Source organism: Pollachius pollachius (genome assembly GCF_949987615.1).
Source record: "Pollachius pollachius genome assembly, chromosome: 1".
Classification (NCBI taxonomy): Eukaryota; Metazoa; Chordata; class Actinopteri; order Gadiformes; family Gadidae; genus Pollachius; species Pollachius pollachius.
The window spans coordinates 8,055,774-8,072,457 of NC_136934.1; the positions used below are offsets into that span (position 1 = coordinate 8,055,774).

Sequence of the window (16,684 nt, forward strand, 5' to 3'; positions counted from 1 at the left end):
ACACATATAAAAAATAAGGACATATGTACAATGATAATAAATATCAACATGTTTGTACAAGCGAAATAAGTTACTTAACATACTTAAAAAAAAAAAAAAAAATCCAACAAGCAAAAATGGAGCGAATAATAGACAAATACATACTAAAACAGCAAAAAGAAAAGAAAAAAAACAACAGACACTTAAAGCTGTGTGACAGAGAAATCGTTGCGAGCAAAGATTAAATTAACCAAAGACAACCGAGCAGATAAAGAACATCACACATGCAATTTTTTCAAGCTTGTTACCCTTTGAAAACAATTACTATGTTGATTTTCATAAAACAAAATATGAAAAAAAGCCTAATCATATTTCTTTAAATTATCCTCAGACACAACCTCATATAAACCAGGTTGGACCACTGTTGCACTTAACAGCCAATGCAGTGTAGGCTGCTGCTTTGAGGGTTCTTCTTTGAGAAGGTGAGCAGTGGGGGCACTCTGTGATCTGCGTCTAATAAAGGGGCTTGTCCTACATCCTTTCAATTTAAAGGACAGTCCTTATTTGGTTTGAGAGATGCTGCTTTTTTTTCAGAAATTTGGTATAAAGATAAGGAATTGGAGTCAAGCAATATTAGTGTAAGGACATGTAAACAGGAAGCAAACAGGAAACCGTTTATGTTCTTTGACAAGAAACCCAGCTGAAATTCAAAGAGAGGTTGCAAACGTCAGCTCAGCTTTACAAAGTGGACGGACGGCTGAGGCTGACGTACATAATTAGTTAGAATCAACTCAAATTATACAGAAACCTAAACGCCTAGAAGCAACTGCAGTCTACTTTGGCTTATCCAAAAGGTGAAGAGGCACGATGAAAGGAAAATATCGAGGGAACCGTTAAGTTAATGTACAACCTTAGAACAATAAAATATTTTGTTTCTTCAAAGTCAGAACATTAGTGTTCACAAACATCAATGGTCATCAAAGTCCGGGAAAATAAAATGGGTCACCGAAGGCGGTTTCATGACAGATGCAAAGTTCTATGTTTAACGAGGATCATGCAAGGAGAATAGGATGCTCAGATCGCGGGGATACCTCTGACCTTTGGGATCATATCTAAATATTCTACATCTTCTTTCGCTGTCTCTACAGTCTACATGGTTGGGCAAATAAAAAAAAAAGGAACATCCATCTTTTCCATGCATTTTGGGGGCTCCACCCCTCATCCTCGACGGAAGAGTCTCTGGAAGAAGATTCAAAACTGAAAAAACGTGTCATCACACTTTGGGAGCAAAAACTCAGATCAGGCACAGAATGACTTTATAACACTGTAGTGTTCAGTCCTTTCGGAGAAGGTCATCTCGGCAGACATATCATAGCGTATGGTCTATTGTTATCAGAACAAAGTCGTCAAAGTCTTTGACATTTCCACCGCTGTTTGAAGAGCAAAGTATCTTTCTTTCTTGCTTACTTGAGTTCTTTACATTACATTCAGTAAGGAATAAAAAAAAGTTGACAAAAGTAAGTTTTTGTAGAACAGGTTTTAGCTTCACATCTTTCCATGTGAATCACGCCGCAGCCTATATCAGATCCCATCTGGGGGTCCGACCCCCTCTGGGGTTTAGATCCCCTCTGATCCGGCCTGAAGCCATGGAGTACTCGGGTCATTTATGGATCAGACTGTCAACATGAACCTACTGCAACATCGCCTGTCCATTGATGAAACTGTAATTTGTGTGTGTGTGTGTGTGTGCAAGTGTAAGTGTTTGTGTGTGTATATGTGTATGCGTGTGTATGTTTGTGTGTGTGTATGTGTGTGTGTTAACAGTGCTCATCCATTCCTCTGTCTTTCCACAGTGGCCCCAGGGCAGTCGCTGGGACTCGGTAAAGGAACAAAAAGGGGTCAAGGGGGGGGTTGTACATGGGGGTCACGTTGCGATCCAGCTCTAAGTCCCGTCAGGGAGACACCCACTCTGGTCCTTGAAAGGTCCCTCCCCGGGCCATCATGAGAATGCAATAAGAGGAGAAGGGGGTGGGTTGGGTGGGGTTGGTGGTGTGGGGGCGGGAGAAGGGGTGGAGGGCTCCTTTCTTTTGGCAGTGAAAGCACCGGCTCCAGACAGACAAAGTATAAAGCACTTATTAAGACATCCACAGCCGTCGCAGTGCTGAGCGCTCACCTACATTCTCCTGACGCAGGCCGGCGCCTTAACGTCAGCCCGGCTTCAAATTAAAAGGTGTGCAGTTAGAGGCCTCCTTCAGAGAGCCGCCTTCGAATAACCTTCTGGTTCTGTCTCTGTTTCTTTTTTTTTTCTATTAGGAGGGTACGTGTCTCGTAAGGAACGAACAAGAGGAAAAGAAACTAAACAAAAACAAGCTGCAGACAGCTCCCTATTTCACACAGTCTCTAATAAATGTCGTCTGCAGTGCCCTTGTAATTTATTGTGCCCCTAAATGTGTGTTTGAAGGCTAGTGTGCAGGGAATTGTTAGTGTCTGTCCTCACAATCTGGCCCTGCGAAATGCTCACAGACCAAAGCACTCACACACCCAGGCACTCACGCACACAAGCACTCACGCACGCACGCACGCACACAAACACGCACGCACGCACGCACACGCACGCACACACACACACACACACACACACACCAGGGGTGGGGTGAAAGGGTAGGGCTGGAGGAGGAGGGCAGAGGAGGGCCAGAGTAGGAGAGCCAGAGCGGGTGCCGCCACTGACTCACTGCTAGTAGAACACTTTTGTCATCCGTCGAAAGAGATAAAAGACCCCCAACCATCAAACTGACCTCCTCACAACAAATGAAAGCTGAAAGGTAGGACGCGGGGGGGCCTTCATCACAGAGGGGGAGGGAATAACAAAGTGAAAAACATACAAATCCAGAAGAAAAGTAAAGATTCTAGAGAGTTTATCCTTCATTCGAGTCTTTTCTCTCGTGGGACTCTTCTTTTGTCGTTTCAGTAACTCCTTCCGCGTTCTTCTTTGTTGTCGCTCCTCCACATCTGTCTCTCTCTCCTTATGTCGCTTCATCCTGTTGCCTCCGTGCAGCCCAGGAAATACTCCTTAGACGTGGACGTGATTGTCGTCTCGCTTGGAGATTCATCTTCTCTTGTTTTTTGTTTTTTAAACCTCTCTCTCTCAATCGTCTCTTAGTTCTCACAAATACAAAAAACCAAAGGGAGGAAGCCCCTCCCATTTTTTAAGTGCAGAAAGTTTCAAAGTCTCAGGGGGAACCGGGGCAGAAGCGCAAGCCAAAATGGCATTTTTGTTTCTTTTTTTCTCTATCCATCGCATTTGTCTCTCGTCCCATGTCCCTGCACAGGGTCCACGATCCCCTCCATTGGTCCCCTCAACCCGAAGGACACCAGGTGGCCTCCAGAAAATAAATAAGATAATCTAGCTTGATTTCCATGCTCAAAGTGTCCTCATCTGTATTCAATCGTTTTTTTTCTTTTCTTCTTCATAGTAAACACAATTTACACAACTGGAGGCTGCACAGTGTAAGCAGTTAAAGGTAAAAAAATTGAAAACGTGGAAACGGCGTTGGTTCCCAGAACACGATGACTACAGGAGAACTCAGTGTGTGTGTGTGTGTGTGTCTATTAACATGCTATGAGTTTTATTAATAACAGAGTGAGCCAAGTCATGGAGCAAAAGAGGCGTTGGTGGGGGGAGAGCCATCAAGCGGGAGGGGGGGGGGTGGGGGTTACGCCGTTACCAGAAAGCGTGGTCGATCGAGAGCGCGAGAGAGACAGAGAGAGAGAGAGAGGGAGAGAGAGAGAGAGAGGGAGAGAGAGAGAGAAACGCCGCGGCGTTCTCTCAAACAAATTCCGGGGGGACGAAGGAGGTAGGTTTGTTGCCTGGTCTCCTCTATCCCTCTGGGCCGTACGGAGGGTGGTTCTTGGGGGTGTGTGGGGGAGCGGGGGGGGCACGGCGCGGGTCCGCCCCTAAACGGAGGACTCCTCCGGGTTGGCGTCCGGCAGCACGCTCCTCTGCTGCAGCGTGCGGCGCAGCTCCTCCTTAAAGGGGCTGGAGTAGTCGCTCCCCCCTCCGCCCGCACTGCTCCCACCGCCCCCTCCCCCGGCGCCACTCCCACTCCCCAGCCCCGTCAGACCGGCCAGGCCGCCGCTCAGCCCGCCTCCCAGCCCGCCGCCGCCAGCGCCAGCCACGCCAGCCCGCTCGTCTCCCGCCGCCGCGCTCAGGTTGAGCCGCATGTAGCCGTTGCTCCCGGAGCCCCGGATGTTGGTGAGGCTGAGACGGCTGGGGGAGTGAATGGGCTGGCCGGGGATGGCGCTGGGCGACGGCACGCTGCTCAGGCTGCTGGGGCCCAGCGCGTGGCCCGGCACGATCTTCAGGGAGCCGTCCGAGTAGTAGTAGTTGGCGCCCGTCTCCCAGAAGCGGTCCTCGTCGGTGGGCATCTTGCTGGGCACGAAGGTGGGCGGCTCCTTGGGCAGGGTGATGGGGTACACCAGCGTGCTCTCCAGGGGCTTCATGTCCGCCCCCTTGCCCAGGGCCAGCTTCAGTCTCCGGCGGAGGTAGAGCGCCACCACCAGGAGCAGCAGGCAGGCGGCGCCCAGCGTGATGACCAGGACCCAGAACAGACCCATGCTGCCGTCGGGGGCCCGGGCCTCCATGAAGACGGGCGCGCTGGCCACCACCGCCACCTGGTAGCGCTCCGTCTGGAACTTGACCCCCTGCTCCTCCGAGTAGCACACGTAGCGGCCCGCCTGCGTCTGGCCCGCGTCGGGGACCACGAGGGCTCTGAGGGCCCGGTCGAATCGGGCCCCCCCGGACTCGGGGTCCCCCAGTTGGAGCTCGCGGTCGTTGAGGACCCAGAAGGGCTGGGCCAGGTTGGACACCAGGTGGCACGGCAGCACCATGTCCGAGCCCACCACCACCGTCACGTTACGGAGCCGCGAGTGGTCTGCAGAGGAGAAAGGGACGGAGAGAGAGGGAGAGAGGGAGAGAGGGAGGGAGAGAGAGAGAGAGAGAGAGAAAGAGAGGGAGTTAGAGAGAGAGAGAGAGAGAGAGGGATGGAGAGAGAGGGAGAGAGGGAGAGAGGGAGGGAGAGAGAGAGAGAGAGAAAGAGAGAGAGAGGGAGTTAGAGAGAGAGAGGGAGTTAGAAAGAGAGAGAGAGAGAAAGAGAGAGAGAGGGAGTAAGAGAGAGAGAGAGGGAGTTAGAAAGAGAGAGAGAGAGAGAGAGAGAGAGAGAGGGATGGAGAGAGAGGGAGAGAGAGAGAGAGAGAGAGAGAGAGGGAGAGAGATAGGGAGAGGGAGAGGGTGGGAGGTGGTAGTAGAACACATAAATGGAAGGAAGGAGTTAGTGTCTCGGGTGACTGGTTCTGACTTCATATTCACCACATCGCTCTCGGGCTCTTCCCTGCTTAAATCAATTTTATTCCACTCAAACCGAATGTATGAATCCATTCCCTTCAACGCTGAGCCTCCCCGGCTTCCCTACACCATTACCCCCACCATCACCACCCAGCAACCCCTGGCTCATCCGCCTCCACGAGCCCTCCCGTTACTACCGGTCTTCCACCAGCAGGGGGTGCCTGTCAGGACCCTGGGGCTGTGCTCACCTGGGCTAGGGATGGAGACGGGCTTGTCAAACTTGGCCTTGCCCCGGCTGAAGCGCTCCAACATGAGGTCCTGGGACAGGGAGGATGTGGACCTGGGGTGTGGAGGGGAGGAAATGCATCAGAAAGTGGAACCAAATCGTCCTGAAAGCGGGCGGACATGTGGTGGGGATGGGGTCATCACAGATGGTGTTTCCGTGGAAGAGAATAGAAGTAGAATGCAATAGCCGAAGAATATTGTGCATGCAATGAGTACATCATTTTATCCTCAGGCTTCTTACTTATACAACTAATGTAAATAGTTTAAAGAAAGCAGATAGGTCATGACCAAGAAACATATTTTTTACGAGTAATTTCAGAATTTACATTTGGACTTTGGCTTCATTATATCACATCAGAAAGGTCATTTTGTATACAAACGTTTAACCAGATAAGAAAAACATTTCTCTACTGTGATCTTTCGCCAGACCCCTCATTAGTTTATAACCCTGTGTGTAGGAGGAAGAGACAACGGGAAAGAAGATGGCACCAAGCGAGAGAGAGAGTCAACAATATTTTCCTACTTTCGTGATACATACACACAGTAAGACTGGTATTGTTTGATATTTTTCAGCAGTTTTATATAATTGTTAATAATTTACCATAATAATTTAATTTCCTGTCGAATCTACTGATCTACTTTTTGTGCTTCAGCAATGTCAAGGTACTCTTTCCATGCCAACTAAGCACTTTGAATCTTGAATCTTGAGAGAAAGAGAGAAAATTAAAAAAGAAGGGCGAAGCAGCAGAACATTAGAGGAGGGGAATGAGAAACATGTGCCCACACATATCTCCCTCCCTATTACCATTTCACCTTCGCCTGGTACCAGAGTAGGTAGGCAGCTGTGACGCACCGTGTAATGCGTGATGTGTGTTGCATGTTGCGAGGCTCACCCGCGGTGAAGGTCAATGCGGACGCAGGCGCGACCCTCGCTGTCCCAGGCACAGTAGGGGTCCCGGGCCAGCAGACAGTCTGGCTGAGACTGATAGCGGCTGCAGTTAGCCAAGGGCAGCTGGAGAACCTCCGAACGAGAGCCGATGTACAAATACTTCTACAGAGCAAGAGAGAGGGAGAGTGAGAGAGAGAGAGAGAGAGAGAGAGAGAGAAAGAGAGAGAGAGAGAGAGAGAGAGAGAGAGAGAGAGAGAGAGAGAGAGAGAGAGAGAGACAGAGACAGAGACAGGGACAGATAATGAAGATGATTAAAAAAACAGATTCAGGGGTGTGCCCCGACCAAGACAGAAGAAGGAACGCAACGAAGCCGAAAGAAAGACACGGTGACACACCGAGGGAAGACGCGGTGAAAGAGAGCAAGGGCAGATAATGGGACAATCATTCTCAATTACAATAACAGTCTGCTCTGATACCCCACCACCCTTCAACCGCCCCGCATCCTCAACCCTCTACCCAACCCAGCACCCTTCCAAGTTGAATCCAATCTGTGGATAAGCTGTCTGGTGCAGCTGTGACTAGTGGGCCGTTGTTAATGAGATAAGCAGAGATTGTGCTACGGGAGGGGGGAGGCAGGGGAGAGACACCCAGTGCCAAGCTTGGACAATGGACCAAAGTGGTGAGAGGGGGGGAAAAGGGGGTGGCCATGGCAGAAGAGTCCCTCGCCGCTGGATCGACTGAGGATGGCCCTTCTTTTGAGATATGGGTACAGGCTCATGGCTTGGTAGCCCACTGTGACGGATGGGATTGTAATTACTGTTATTGTTCAGGGTGCTTTGGATTTGATGAGGCCCGCAGTTGACGCTGGGAGAGGCCAATGACAAAATGAAAAGGCAATCTCTGGCCAAACCGGCGACGCACACACACTAGTGTAGACTGCCTGGTTATTGTCAACGTGTGAATGGAAATAACAGGGTATTAGGAGCTAAAGTGACATGTTAATGGTCACTGCCACCAAAGGAGGGTTGAGGGAACATTTTTAATAATTAGTACTAAGCTACTATAATAAGAGTTCCAAACAAAGCTCTGAAAAACCATGAATTCTCTAAATCTGAGAATTGAATCTCTGTTTGGTCCTCAAATCAAGGATCTATATGTCATCATGTGACAGGTGATCATGATGGTAATTTCAATAACTGAGCTACTCCCTTTGCTACACCTGTCAGGTAGTTAGTTATCTCGGATCAAGCCGCCCTTCTATATTAAACCAGTTTCTTGGAGACCAGGCGGGAATGGCATAGAGCCTGAGCCGAAAATTGAAAACTGAAGGTGAAGGAGTTACGCCTTGTTTCCTTTTTCGTTAAGGAGATATTCTACCGAAGAGAAATGCACAAGTAGGTGAAGCTTTCAGAAGAAGTTTGTAATAAGTGTAATTCAACAGCGACCAGCCTACATGGTGTGGATTGGAAACACTTTACTGTTTACTACTGCTAGACGTGTTTGATTGCTAAATGAAACTGTTTAGCTGTTCGCTGTTATTAATAATTACGTGTTGACAGACCCCTGCTTTCAGCGACACCATTGATCGATATATGATCGAATCTGAAGCCCAAAAACCAACAACCATACTTGAGCAGATCTGCCATCAGACTTTTGCTAGCTATTCCCCAATATAGCCATGATGACACCCTCCCCTCCTCCTCTCCCCTCTTGAGACGCACCTTAGAGTGGGAGATGGTGAGGCTGTCCACAGGCTGGGGCGTCTCAAACAGCTGGATCTCCTCGATGACATGGGCCTCCAAGCCTAGGACCACCACCCGCTGGAGCCATCCGTCCGCTGAAGGAGGAGAGGTGAGGGAGGACACAGGGAAAAGGAGAGTTTATAGGGGAGAGGAGAGGAGAGAAGGAAGGGGAAAGGAAAGAAGGGAGAGGAGATAGAGGGATGTAGAGGAGAGGAGAGAATAAAGGGGAGAGGAGAGAAGGGAGAGGAGATAGGGATGGGGAGAGGAGAGGAGAGAATAAAGGGGAGAGGAGAGAAGGGAGAGGAGATAGGGATGGGGAGAGGAGAGGAGAGAATAAAGGGGAGAGGAGAGAAGGGAGAGGAGATAGGGGTGGGGAGAGGAGAGGAGAGAATAAAGGGGAGAGGAGAGAAGGGAGAGGAGATAGGGATGAGGAGAGGAGAGAATAAAAGGGCGAGGAGAGAAGGGAGAGGAGATAGGGGTGGGAGAGGAGAGCAGGGAAGAGAGAGAGAATAGAGGAGGGGGTAGAGAATAGATGAGGAGGGAGAGGAGAAGGGATATAAGTGGAGGTGGGGCAGGGGTAGGTAAGGGGAATTTAGGGGAGAGGAGAGGGGATTATAGAAGAGTAGAGAGGAGGGGGATGTCAGGATAGAGAGGAAAGAGCTGTTAGCTTCTTTTGTTTTCTTTCAGTACGCCCTTGTTCAGGAGAAAAATAAGAACAGTATTGCCATGATGATACAATATAACCTCATGGCCCAATATACCTGGGTAATAATAGAATGTGTGTTGGAGGAGTGAGGGAGACATGGGAAGAGAATGAGAGAGAAGACATAGATAGAGAGAGATGGAGCTGTTTTTGATGTAGGGCATCAGGAACAGGGTTGCATCCCTGTGATGAGAGAGGTTTGAGACACAGCAGGTTGAATGACCTTGATTTGTGTTTGTGTGTGTGGGTGTGGGTGTGTGTGTGTGGGTATGTGGGCGTGGGTGTGTGTGTGCGTGTGTGTGTGTATGTGTGCATGTGTGCTACAATGTTACGCACCGAGCCTGGTCTGTTCTGTTGTCTGCACCGCATTGATTTAGTCACAGATAAAACATAAAGCTAACACACACACACACACACAGACACCTCCACTCACACACAGAAACATACACACACAGATACACACACACATGCACACACACACGCATACACACACACACACACACACACACACACAGACCGAAACACCTCCACTCACACAAACACACACACACACAAACACATGCACACACACAAACACACAAAGGCCCATTTGCCTTTAAGAAGCAGGCATATCATCACGTACGCCTCTCTCTGCGCCAGCGGACCGCTGGAAGATAATCCTGCACAATCCAGCAGCCCTGCCTGACTACTTACAAGAACTCCTCTTGACAAGTGACAAATGCTCACTGAACTCTCCCTCTCTCTCTTTCTCTCTCTCTTCTGCTCTTGCACTCATCGTATCAGCTGTCACAGCGCCGCAGCTAATAGCCAATCAAGCCCACGGCCCAATTGGCACTGCCAGCGTCTGCCAAGGGCCCGGTTGAGTCGGTACCGTGGAACACTACACAAGTGAAGCTGACTGGTCTCGTGAATGCGTGGGTAACAGTGTGTGTGCGCGTGTGCGTCTCTGACTATGCGCATGTATGTCTCGTCTCCCTGGCCGTGCACGGCTGGCAGACAGCGTGCTCTGATTTGGCTGCTGTCATGCTGAGTTTGGCCCACGGTGACGCTGCCACGGCGGTGAGCTGAATGGTAAAGCACCGCAGTGCAGTGCTCTGCATTTCTGTACACCGGACTGCACGTCTTTATGAAAGGGATGCATGTCGTCTTTATGCAGGGGTGCATGTTCCATGTGCAGCACCGCATGTCTGTATTCAAGACTGCACATGGCTATATGCAGGACTTCACAATGCTGTAAGCATGACCGCACATGGCTACACGCAGGGCTGCATAGCAATGTATGGGACTGCATGCCTATATGTAGAGAGGCAGTTCTATATGCATGAGCCTAATGCCCCCAGGCAGGGCTGCATGTCCAGCATTCACAGCACGTGTCGTGGAATCTACCACCCTGCCAGACTCACATGTCTACTTAATATTCAGTCCCAGAGATGCCGATGGAGGTATCGGTTCTGGGGGAAAGTTGGCTGATTTTTCTGTTCCACCAGCACAGGGAAATGGGGTGTGCATATGGATGCAGAGGGTCACAGACTACCAGGCTTAATTAAAAAGGTGCGTTCGTACGCACTTCCTTTGATGCGTGAACATGTATCCCGGGCATGTGAAATAAGCTACTTAAGTTGAGCTCAAATGAAGCCTATCCTGATGGCCTCTTCTGGAGGGCTACCTCTTCGTTTGTTCAACATTTTTGAAGTGAATTAATGTTTTTTCTTTTCTTTCTCGAATTAGCAGTTTTCTGCATATTTTAACATAGATAAACTCCCGGGCAGCGTGACCGGCTTCCTGCTCATTACTGCAAACTATTTGCTTTTATTAAAATTAATGTATTAAATAATTGCTGGAAACAGAAAGAAATAAAACGGAAGAACTGAAAATAAAATTTGATTATACATTTATATATCAGCTTTGTCTCCCTTATAAAAAATAGGCAACTTTACTGTAGGAATAGATTATGTAGATCATCTGATTTGAAAATAAAATTTGGGGTGGCGGCCAAGGTAGTGTCAACTAATTATCTGTACCATCTACACTCCCAACCATCCCTGGATAGTGAGATCACTTCCTACTCGTGGGTTTGGATTTTGGTATGATTTTCCTTGGCCTGTTGAGGTCATAGGGTTAGGGATGTATCTGTACCGGTTACACTCCTAACCATCCGTGGATAGAGAGATCCCTCACTACTCATTGGTTTGGATTCTGGTATTCTTTTCCTTGGCCTTTTGAGGTTACAGGGTTAGGGGTTGTCGTATAATGAGTGCCAGTGCAGCCCTCGGAGCCTCTTGAAGGCTAGACAAATAAAATGCGCACAATATTTTTACCCTACCAGGGGAAGTTACCTTCACATGCTCCCAGCTGGGTCGTTGGTGCCACTGTAAACAAGAACATGGGTGTGTCACCATACCATACAGTGTCCTGTATGGTACCAGTGGGCGTACCTGTGCCAATGAAGAGCATGTTGCAGGAGCGCTGGTCCAGGGTGCTGACCCGGTCCACAGCCAGCCGGGTGAAGTTGACCCCCTTGGCGAGCAGCAGGGGGCGTGCCTGGGCCTCTTCCGCCATCAGCGGGTGCTTCTTGGCAAAGTTGAGCGTGGCGTCGGGCAGCTGCAGGGAGCGGTTGTAGCCATTCTCCCGGTGCCAGTTTGTGATGCACTGAACCGCGAAGGAGGAAAGAGGAGAAGAGGGGAGGAGACGCAGGGGAGTTAGTTAGGCTGCGGTGGGAGCTGGATGTCGGCGCGGGTTGGCACAGATTCTTGTGTACAACCCCCCCTTACTGCTTTTTTTTTTCGAGCCCTAGTCCTTGTGTTGTCCTCTCGTCCACTCTCCTGCTGACTGGTGTCGGAGAAATGCTTAGTGGAATGGTTGTCTGGAGCCATTGTCTTGCTATTGTCTGGCTGAGAGATGATACCCACCTCTGGGATACAGCCCCCATGCACACATCCTTATTATCCCTCCACAATCTCCACTCCTCCTCTTTGTTTTATCCATATTCCCTCCATTCCTTGACTGCCTGTGTGAGTTTGGTGCTCCATCTATGAGCAAGAGCTCGATTAAAAAGCTGGCACGCGATGGGTCCAAGGCAGCCAGAGTATGACAACGAAAAAACCTGATCCATAACAAAAAACTAAAAAGGAGAAAGAGAGGTGCGAATTGGTGTTGTGGACTGGAAATGCTCCTGTTCCTATCCAAGCTGCATAAGCGATGAATACTACTTAACCCAAATAACACTTCCCGTGTAAGCTCTGAAATGATGAGAAGATTGAAATGAAAATAGCTGTATTCAAATGATCAACAGAACTCGTTTGGAGGGAAAAGCTAAATAGATTGATTTAGAAAGGTACGGTCGATAGGCTCTGTCTGAGGGAGGTCGATCGAGGCATGAGCTTCATCCACAATTACCATCACCTGTTATTGTCGTAATACACATCCAAACACACACACACACACACACACACACACACACACACACACACACACACACACACACACACACACACACACACACACACACACACACAGGCAGGCAGACAAGACAGACAGACACACAGACACAGACACAGCCAGACAGACAGACAGAAATACAGACAGACACACAAACACACTAACAGACACACAGACACCCCCCCCCCCCCGGGTGTCTCACCGCTCCGGGCCTCGGGCTGGGGACTGGGCCGGTGTAGCGGGTCCACCTCTGGGAATCGTCCTGGTACTCGTTGTAGTCTCCGTTGAACACCTTCTTCACGTCGCTGATGGGGTACTGGCACACGGCCGACACGTCCACATCCCCCCTGTCACACGGAGGGCACGGCCAGTTTGGTTAGCATGTCACTTGGTGCTGTAAACGCCACATGGAGTCCTCTGGGAGACATAGTGGGATTCAATCAGATGGCTCACCGGCCGCCGGAAATATTTTTATAAATAAAACCGACAAAATATATAAATGAGGAGTCCTCGACCAGAAAGGGGCATTTTTCATACATAGAGAAAAACGTAGAGAAATATTCATATATTCATTATACATTCATCATTGGGGTGAGTTGTGCATTTAACTGTTCAATATAGCTGGTGGGTCCGGGTTCAAAAGTTCTGTCACAGGTGGGTCACAGAATGAAAACGTTTGGCAGTTTGCTCAGGGGTACCCTTTCATCCTCTGCCGCTCCCCGACGGGGGCTGAGAGCAATCAAAGATCAGAATCGATAATCTGCGCAAGTGCTAATTTAAGTGTCCAACTTTCATCCAGATACGGTTGCAAACCCGCTGTAGAAGATAAACAGCAACGGCTAGGTGTTTTGTAATTATCCGTGATTGCGGAGACATCAAACATCAAGGCAGGCTATGGTGCATTATAAAAGCACCAGCAGCACCTCAGCAAACATCAGAGGCGAGTTTAGTACGAGCATTAGTATTCCTGCAAGGCTTGGGAGATTTCTGAAGATTGCCAGGGACTCGCTCAGGAAACCACGCACGGAACAAGGCTGGATTGTAAATTAGCAACAAGCCCTGTATGTGTTGACAACATCTATCCCAAGGTGCCAACATTTAAAAAAATAATTGATCTCCTCTCCATACGCTGCTTTTGACAGATGCTAATGTGTAAGATGGTGCGAGACAGGGCGGTGCTGATGGCAGTGGAGGTGGTGGTGGTGGTGTTAGAGTGAAGGCATGCACACTGTTAGATCTATAGCATCTTTCTGATGCACGTTTTTTGTTCAACCTCACATGTCACCCCATGTATCATGAACCGCTGGTATCTGTGAAGCATGACGATGATATCTGTGCGGGCGGAGCACATTTCAGCTAACAGATAGCTCCAGGTTGACTGCCAGGCAGGTGTTATACTTAACATTTAAAGGGGACTCTCTGAGAGCAGATAATCATATTTAATTTCCTCTGTGGTAAAAAATTGGGTAATAAGATGATTTGTGTCTTTCCAGGAAAGCCGTGAGCTGAAGTCACACGGTTGGGTTGTGCGGACAAATGTATCAGTCCAAAGTCAGAGCCGAGGACAACCTTGTGATGGTAACATAAAAAGGGTCTATTCATTCAGACAATGGCTTGAACTTATGAGTCCACATTTCCATAATGGCCAATAATTACAACCTTATCTGCGTCCAAGCCAAAAGGGATTTTTGTAAGCGCTCGTACCTTTTATAAAAGGTTTTCTTTGTGAGATAGCGTGTCTAATCGCAGAACAGACAAGGACCACATGAGAGAGAGGGAGAAAGAGAGAGAGAGAGAGAGAGAGAGAGAGAGAGAGAGAGAGAGAGAAAGAGAAAGAGAGAGCGAGCAAGCTGACGTGGAGGTGCCTCGAGTTTCCAAACTCTCCCTCCGAGTAAGACTAATCCCTCTCCACCTCCCCCACGACCCGGAGAAGGTATTAAGGATATTCTCTGAAGAGCTGAGTGAGTACCCTCTTCACTATTATTATTGTTCGTTGAGCCTGCCCAATAAAACGGGGTCCATAACCAACATTCTCTGTATATCTGGTTTGGTGACTGGTGTTTGAGATCACATACGTCCCGATGTGATCATAAATCCACGTTGTTGCAGTTTATTGATTTCGAGTGATTGATCGAGGCATCCTGGATCATTACGGCACGGATGCGGAGACCCTTGCAATAGCTGGGAAAAACACAGTACTTGATCAAACTACAAGCTTGTCGTCAAGGTTTGCTTCGATAGAAACGTCAGCCAATTTCTGAGGATGCTTTCGACGGCGCTGTCATACCGTATCGAATAAAACTTCCGAGAGAAATATGACTGCAATGAACGAAGGGTTTCAGATACATCCTGTTAAAGGCCCCCATTTTACCAGCGGGTATGAGGTTGATTAGTCATTAGAAGCCATTTCAGAATCCATCCGCTCGCTGAACCATCCCTGCTCCTCCGTCTGGCTGGACACTCCCACTGGTGACGTCACAAGTGGATAGATTTAGCAAATGGCTTGCAATGACTCAACCCAATTATCCACCTCACACTCGGTGGCAAAATTGGGCCCCCTTTTATATAAAGATTGACATCCAGCAGGAAACCGGTCTGAGCGCGCGCGAGACGGCGGGACAGCGCTCACCACTGGGCGTGGAAGATGCCGAAGAAGACGGTGGAGCTCCATTCCTGGCCGGGCAGGGTGAAGGTGGCCCGGAGGTTGTTGAACGCCACGTGCCTCTCGGGCAGGGAGCACACCAGCCGGGCTTTCTGGAAGGTGGTCCACTTCTTCTGCAGGGTCCGCGTGCCCCCCAAGTCCCCCTAACCAGGACAGAGGAGAAAGGAGAGAAAGGAGAGAAAAGAGAGAAAGGAGAGAAAAGAGAGAAAGGAGAGAAAGGAGAGAAAAGAGAGAAAAGAGAGTTACAGTTATGTCAGAGGAAGTGTGTGTGTGTGTGTGTGTGTGTGTGCGCGTGTGTGAGAGAAAAACGCTTACGTAAACAGCTACCAAAACCAAAAGTCAAATCAATCTGTCCATCTGCTAAACAGCTTGAGTAATTGGGGTCACAGTGGAAAGACATTAAATATTTATTCTAAATGCATGTGTGTGTGTGTGTGTGTGTCTGTGTGTGTCTCCCACCCGCGTTACCTGATGACAAAATCCCACCATGCTCAAGACACTTAAGGAATAAATTTGCATTGTTTATTTCACTTTCAGACCGATAGGTCTTCCAGCAGTCTCCAGAGAATACCAAATGTTTAAATTGAATTTCAATCTGAATGACTATAATACAGAAAATCCTAAATAACAGCAACAACGAAGCTGAGAATGCACTATGCAACCCCACTAGCCAGGGCTCATTTGAATGCACTTAATGTGTGTACACACACAAAATAAATGCTATTTAGTACCGTTTAGTTATTTAGGCTTTTATCCAACATCATTAAGGATGTCATTAAGGAGCATCTCATTAAGGCTCCAGGCTCAGACCGATAAGCTTTCCGGCTAGGATTCAAACTGCCCCGACCACCCTGACGTGATGAATGCATGAGAGTAGGTGGGAGTAAAAAAAAACTTCAGGGTTGACCACTGTTAGAGTTGGCAGGGTGGGAAATCGAATTCCTGTGTTAAGGAAAGACAATGGACTTGTGGTCCTACGGTACCAGGGCCAGAACCAGGGGTTGGTCCTATAGTACCAGAACCAGGGGGTGGTCCTATAGTACCAGAACCAGGGGTGGTCCTACAGTACCAGTACCAGTACCAGGGGTTGGTCCTACAGTACCAGTACCAGAGCCATGGTCCTACAGTACCAGTACCAGGGCACTGGTCCTACAGTACCAGTACCAGTACCAGTACCAGAGCCATGGTCCTACAGTACCAGTACCAGGGCGCTGGTCCTACAGTACAAGTACCAGTACCAGGGGTTGGTCCTACAGTACCAGTACCAGGTGTTGGTCCTACAGTACCAGTACCAGGGGGTTGGTCCTACAGTACCAGTACCAGTACCAGGGGGTTGGTCCTACAGTACCAGTACCAGAGCCATGGTCCTACAGTACCAGTATTAGTACCAGGGGTTGGTCCTACAGTACCAGTACCAGGGCCATGGTCCTACAGTACCAGTACCAGAGCCATGGTCCTACAGTACCAGCACTAGGGCAGAGGTTCCTACCTTGCAGACGCGGGCCACCCGGGCCATGGTGCGCTCAGCATAGCAGTTGCGGTCCTCCGTCGGTCGCTCGCTGAAGAAGAAGTAGATCTTGTCGTCGTCGCCCTCCTTGCTGCCGAGGCTCTCCCTCACCAGCGAGGAGCCCACAAAGTCAGGCTC

The 16,684-nt window shown here is 49.1% G+C and overlaps 1 protein-coding gene across 1 annotated transcript in view; it reads right to left on the reverse strand.

The window, feature by feature from the left end:
* Positions 1-34: 34 nt before the first annotated feature.
* The window catches only part of sema4c (sema domain, immunoglobulin domain (Ig), transmembrane domain (TM) and short cytoplasmic domain, (semaphorin) 4C), a 65,940-nt gene continuing 49,290 nt past the window's right edge, over positions 35-16,684 (reverse strand). The window contains exons 8-15 of the mRNA XM_079747945.1: positions 16,529-16,683; positions 15,007-15,182; positions 12,580-12,724; positions 11,375-11,588; positions 8,216-8,331; positions 6,499-6,656; positions 5,569-5,660; positions 35-4,910 (exon numbers count right to left, since the gene is read on the reverse strand). Of these exons, the coding sequence (XP_079604071.1) occupies positions 3,934-4,910; positions 5,569-5,660; positions 6,499-6,656; positions 8,216-8,331; positions 11,375-11,588; positions 12,580-12,724; positions 15,007-15,182; positions 16,529-16,683 (2,033 nt within the window). The 3' untranslated portion in view covers positions 35-3,933. The remainder of the gene's footprint in view (positions 4,911-5,568; positions 5,661-6,498; positions 6,657-8,215; positions 8,332-11,374; positions 11,589-12,579; positions 12,725-15,006; positions 15,183-16,528; position 16,684) is intronic.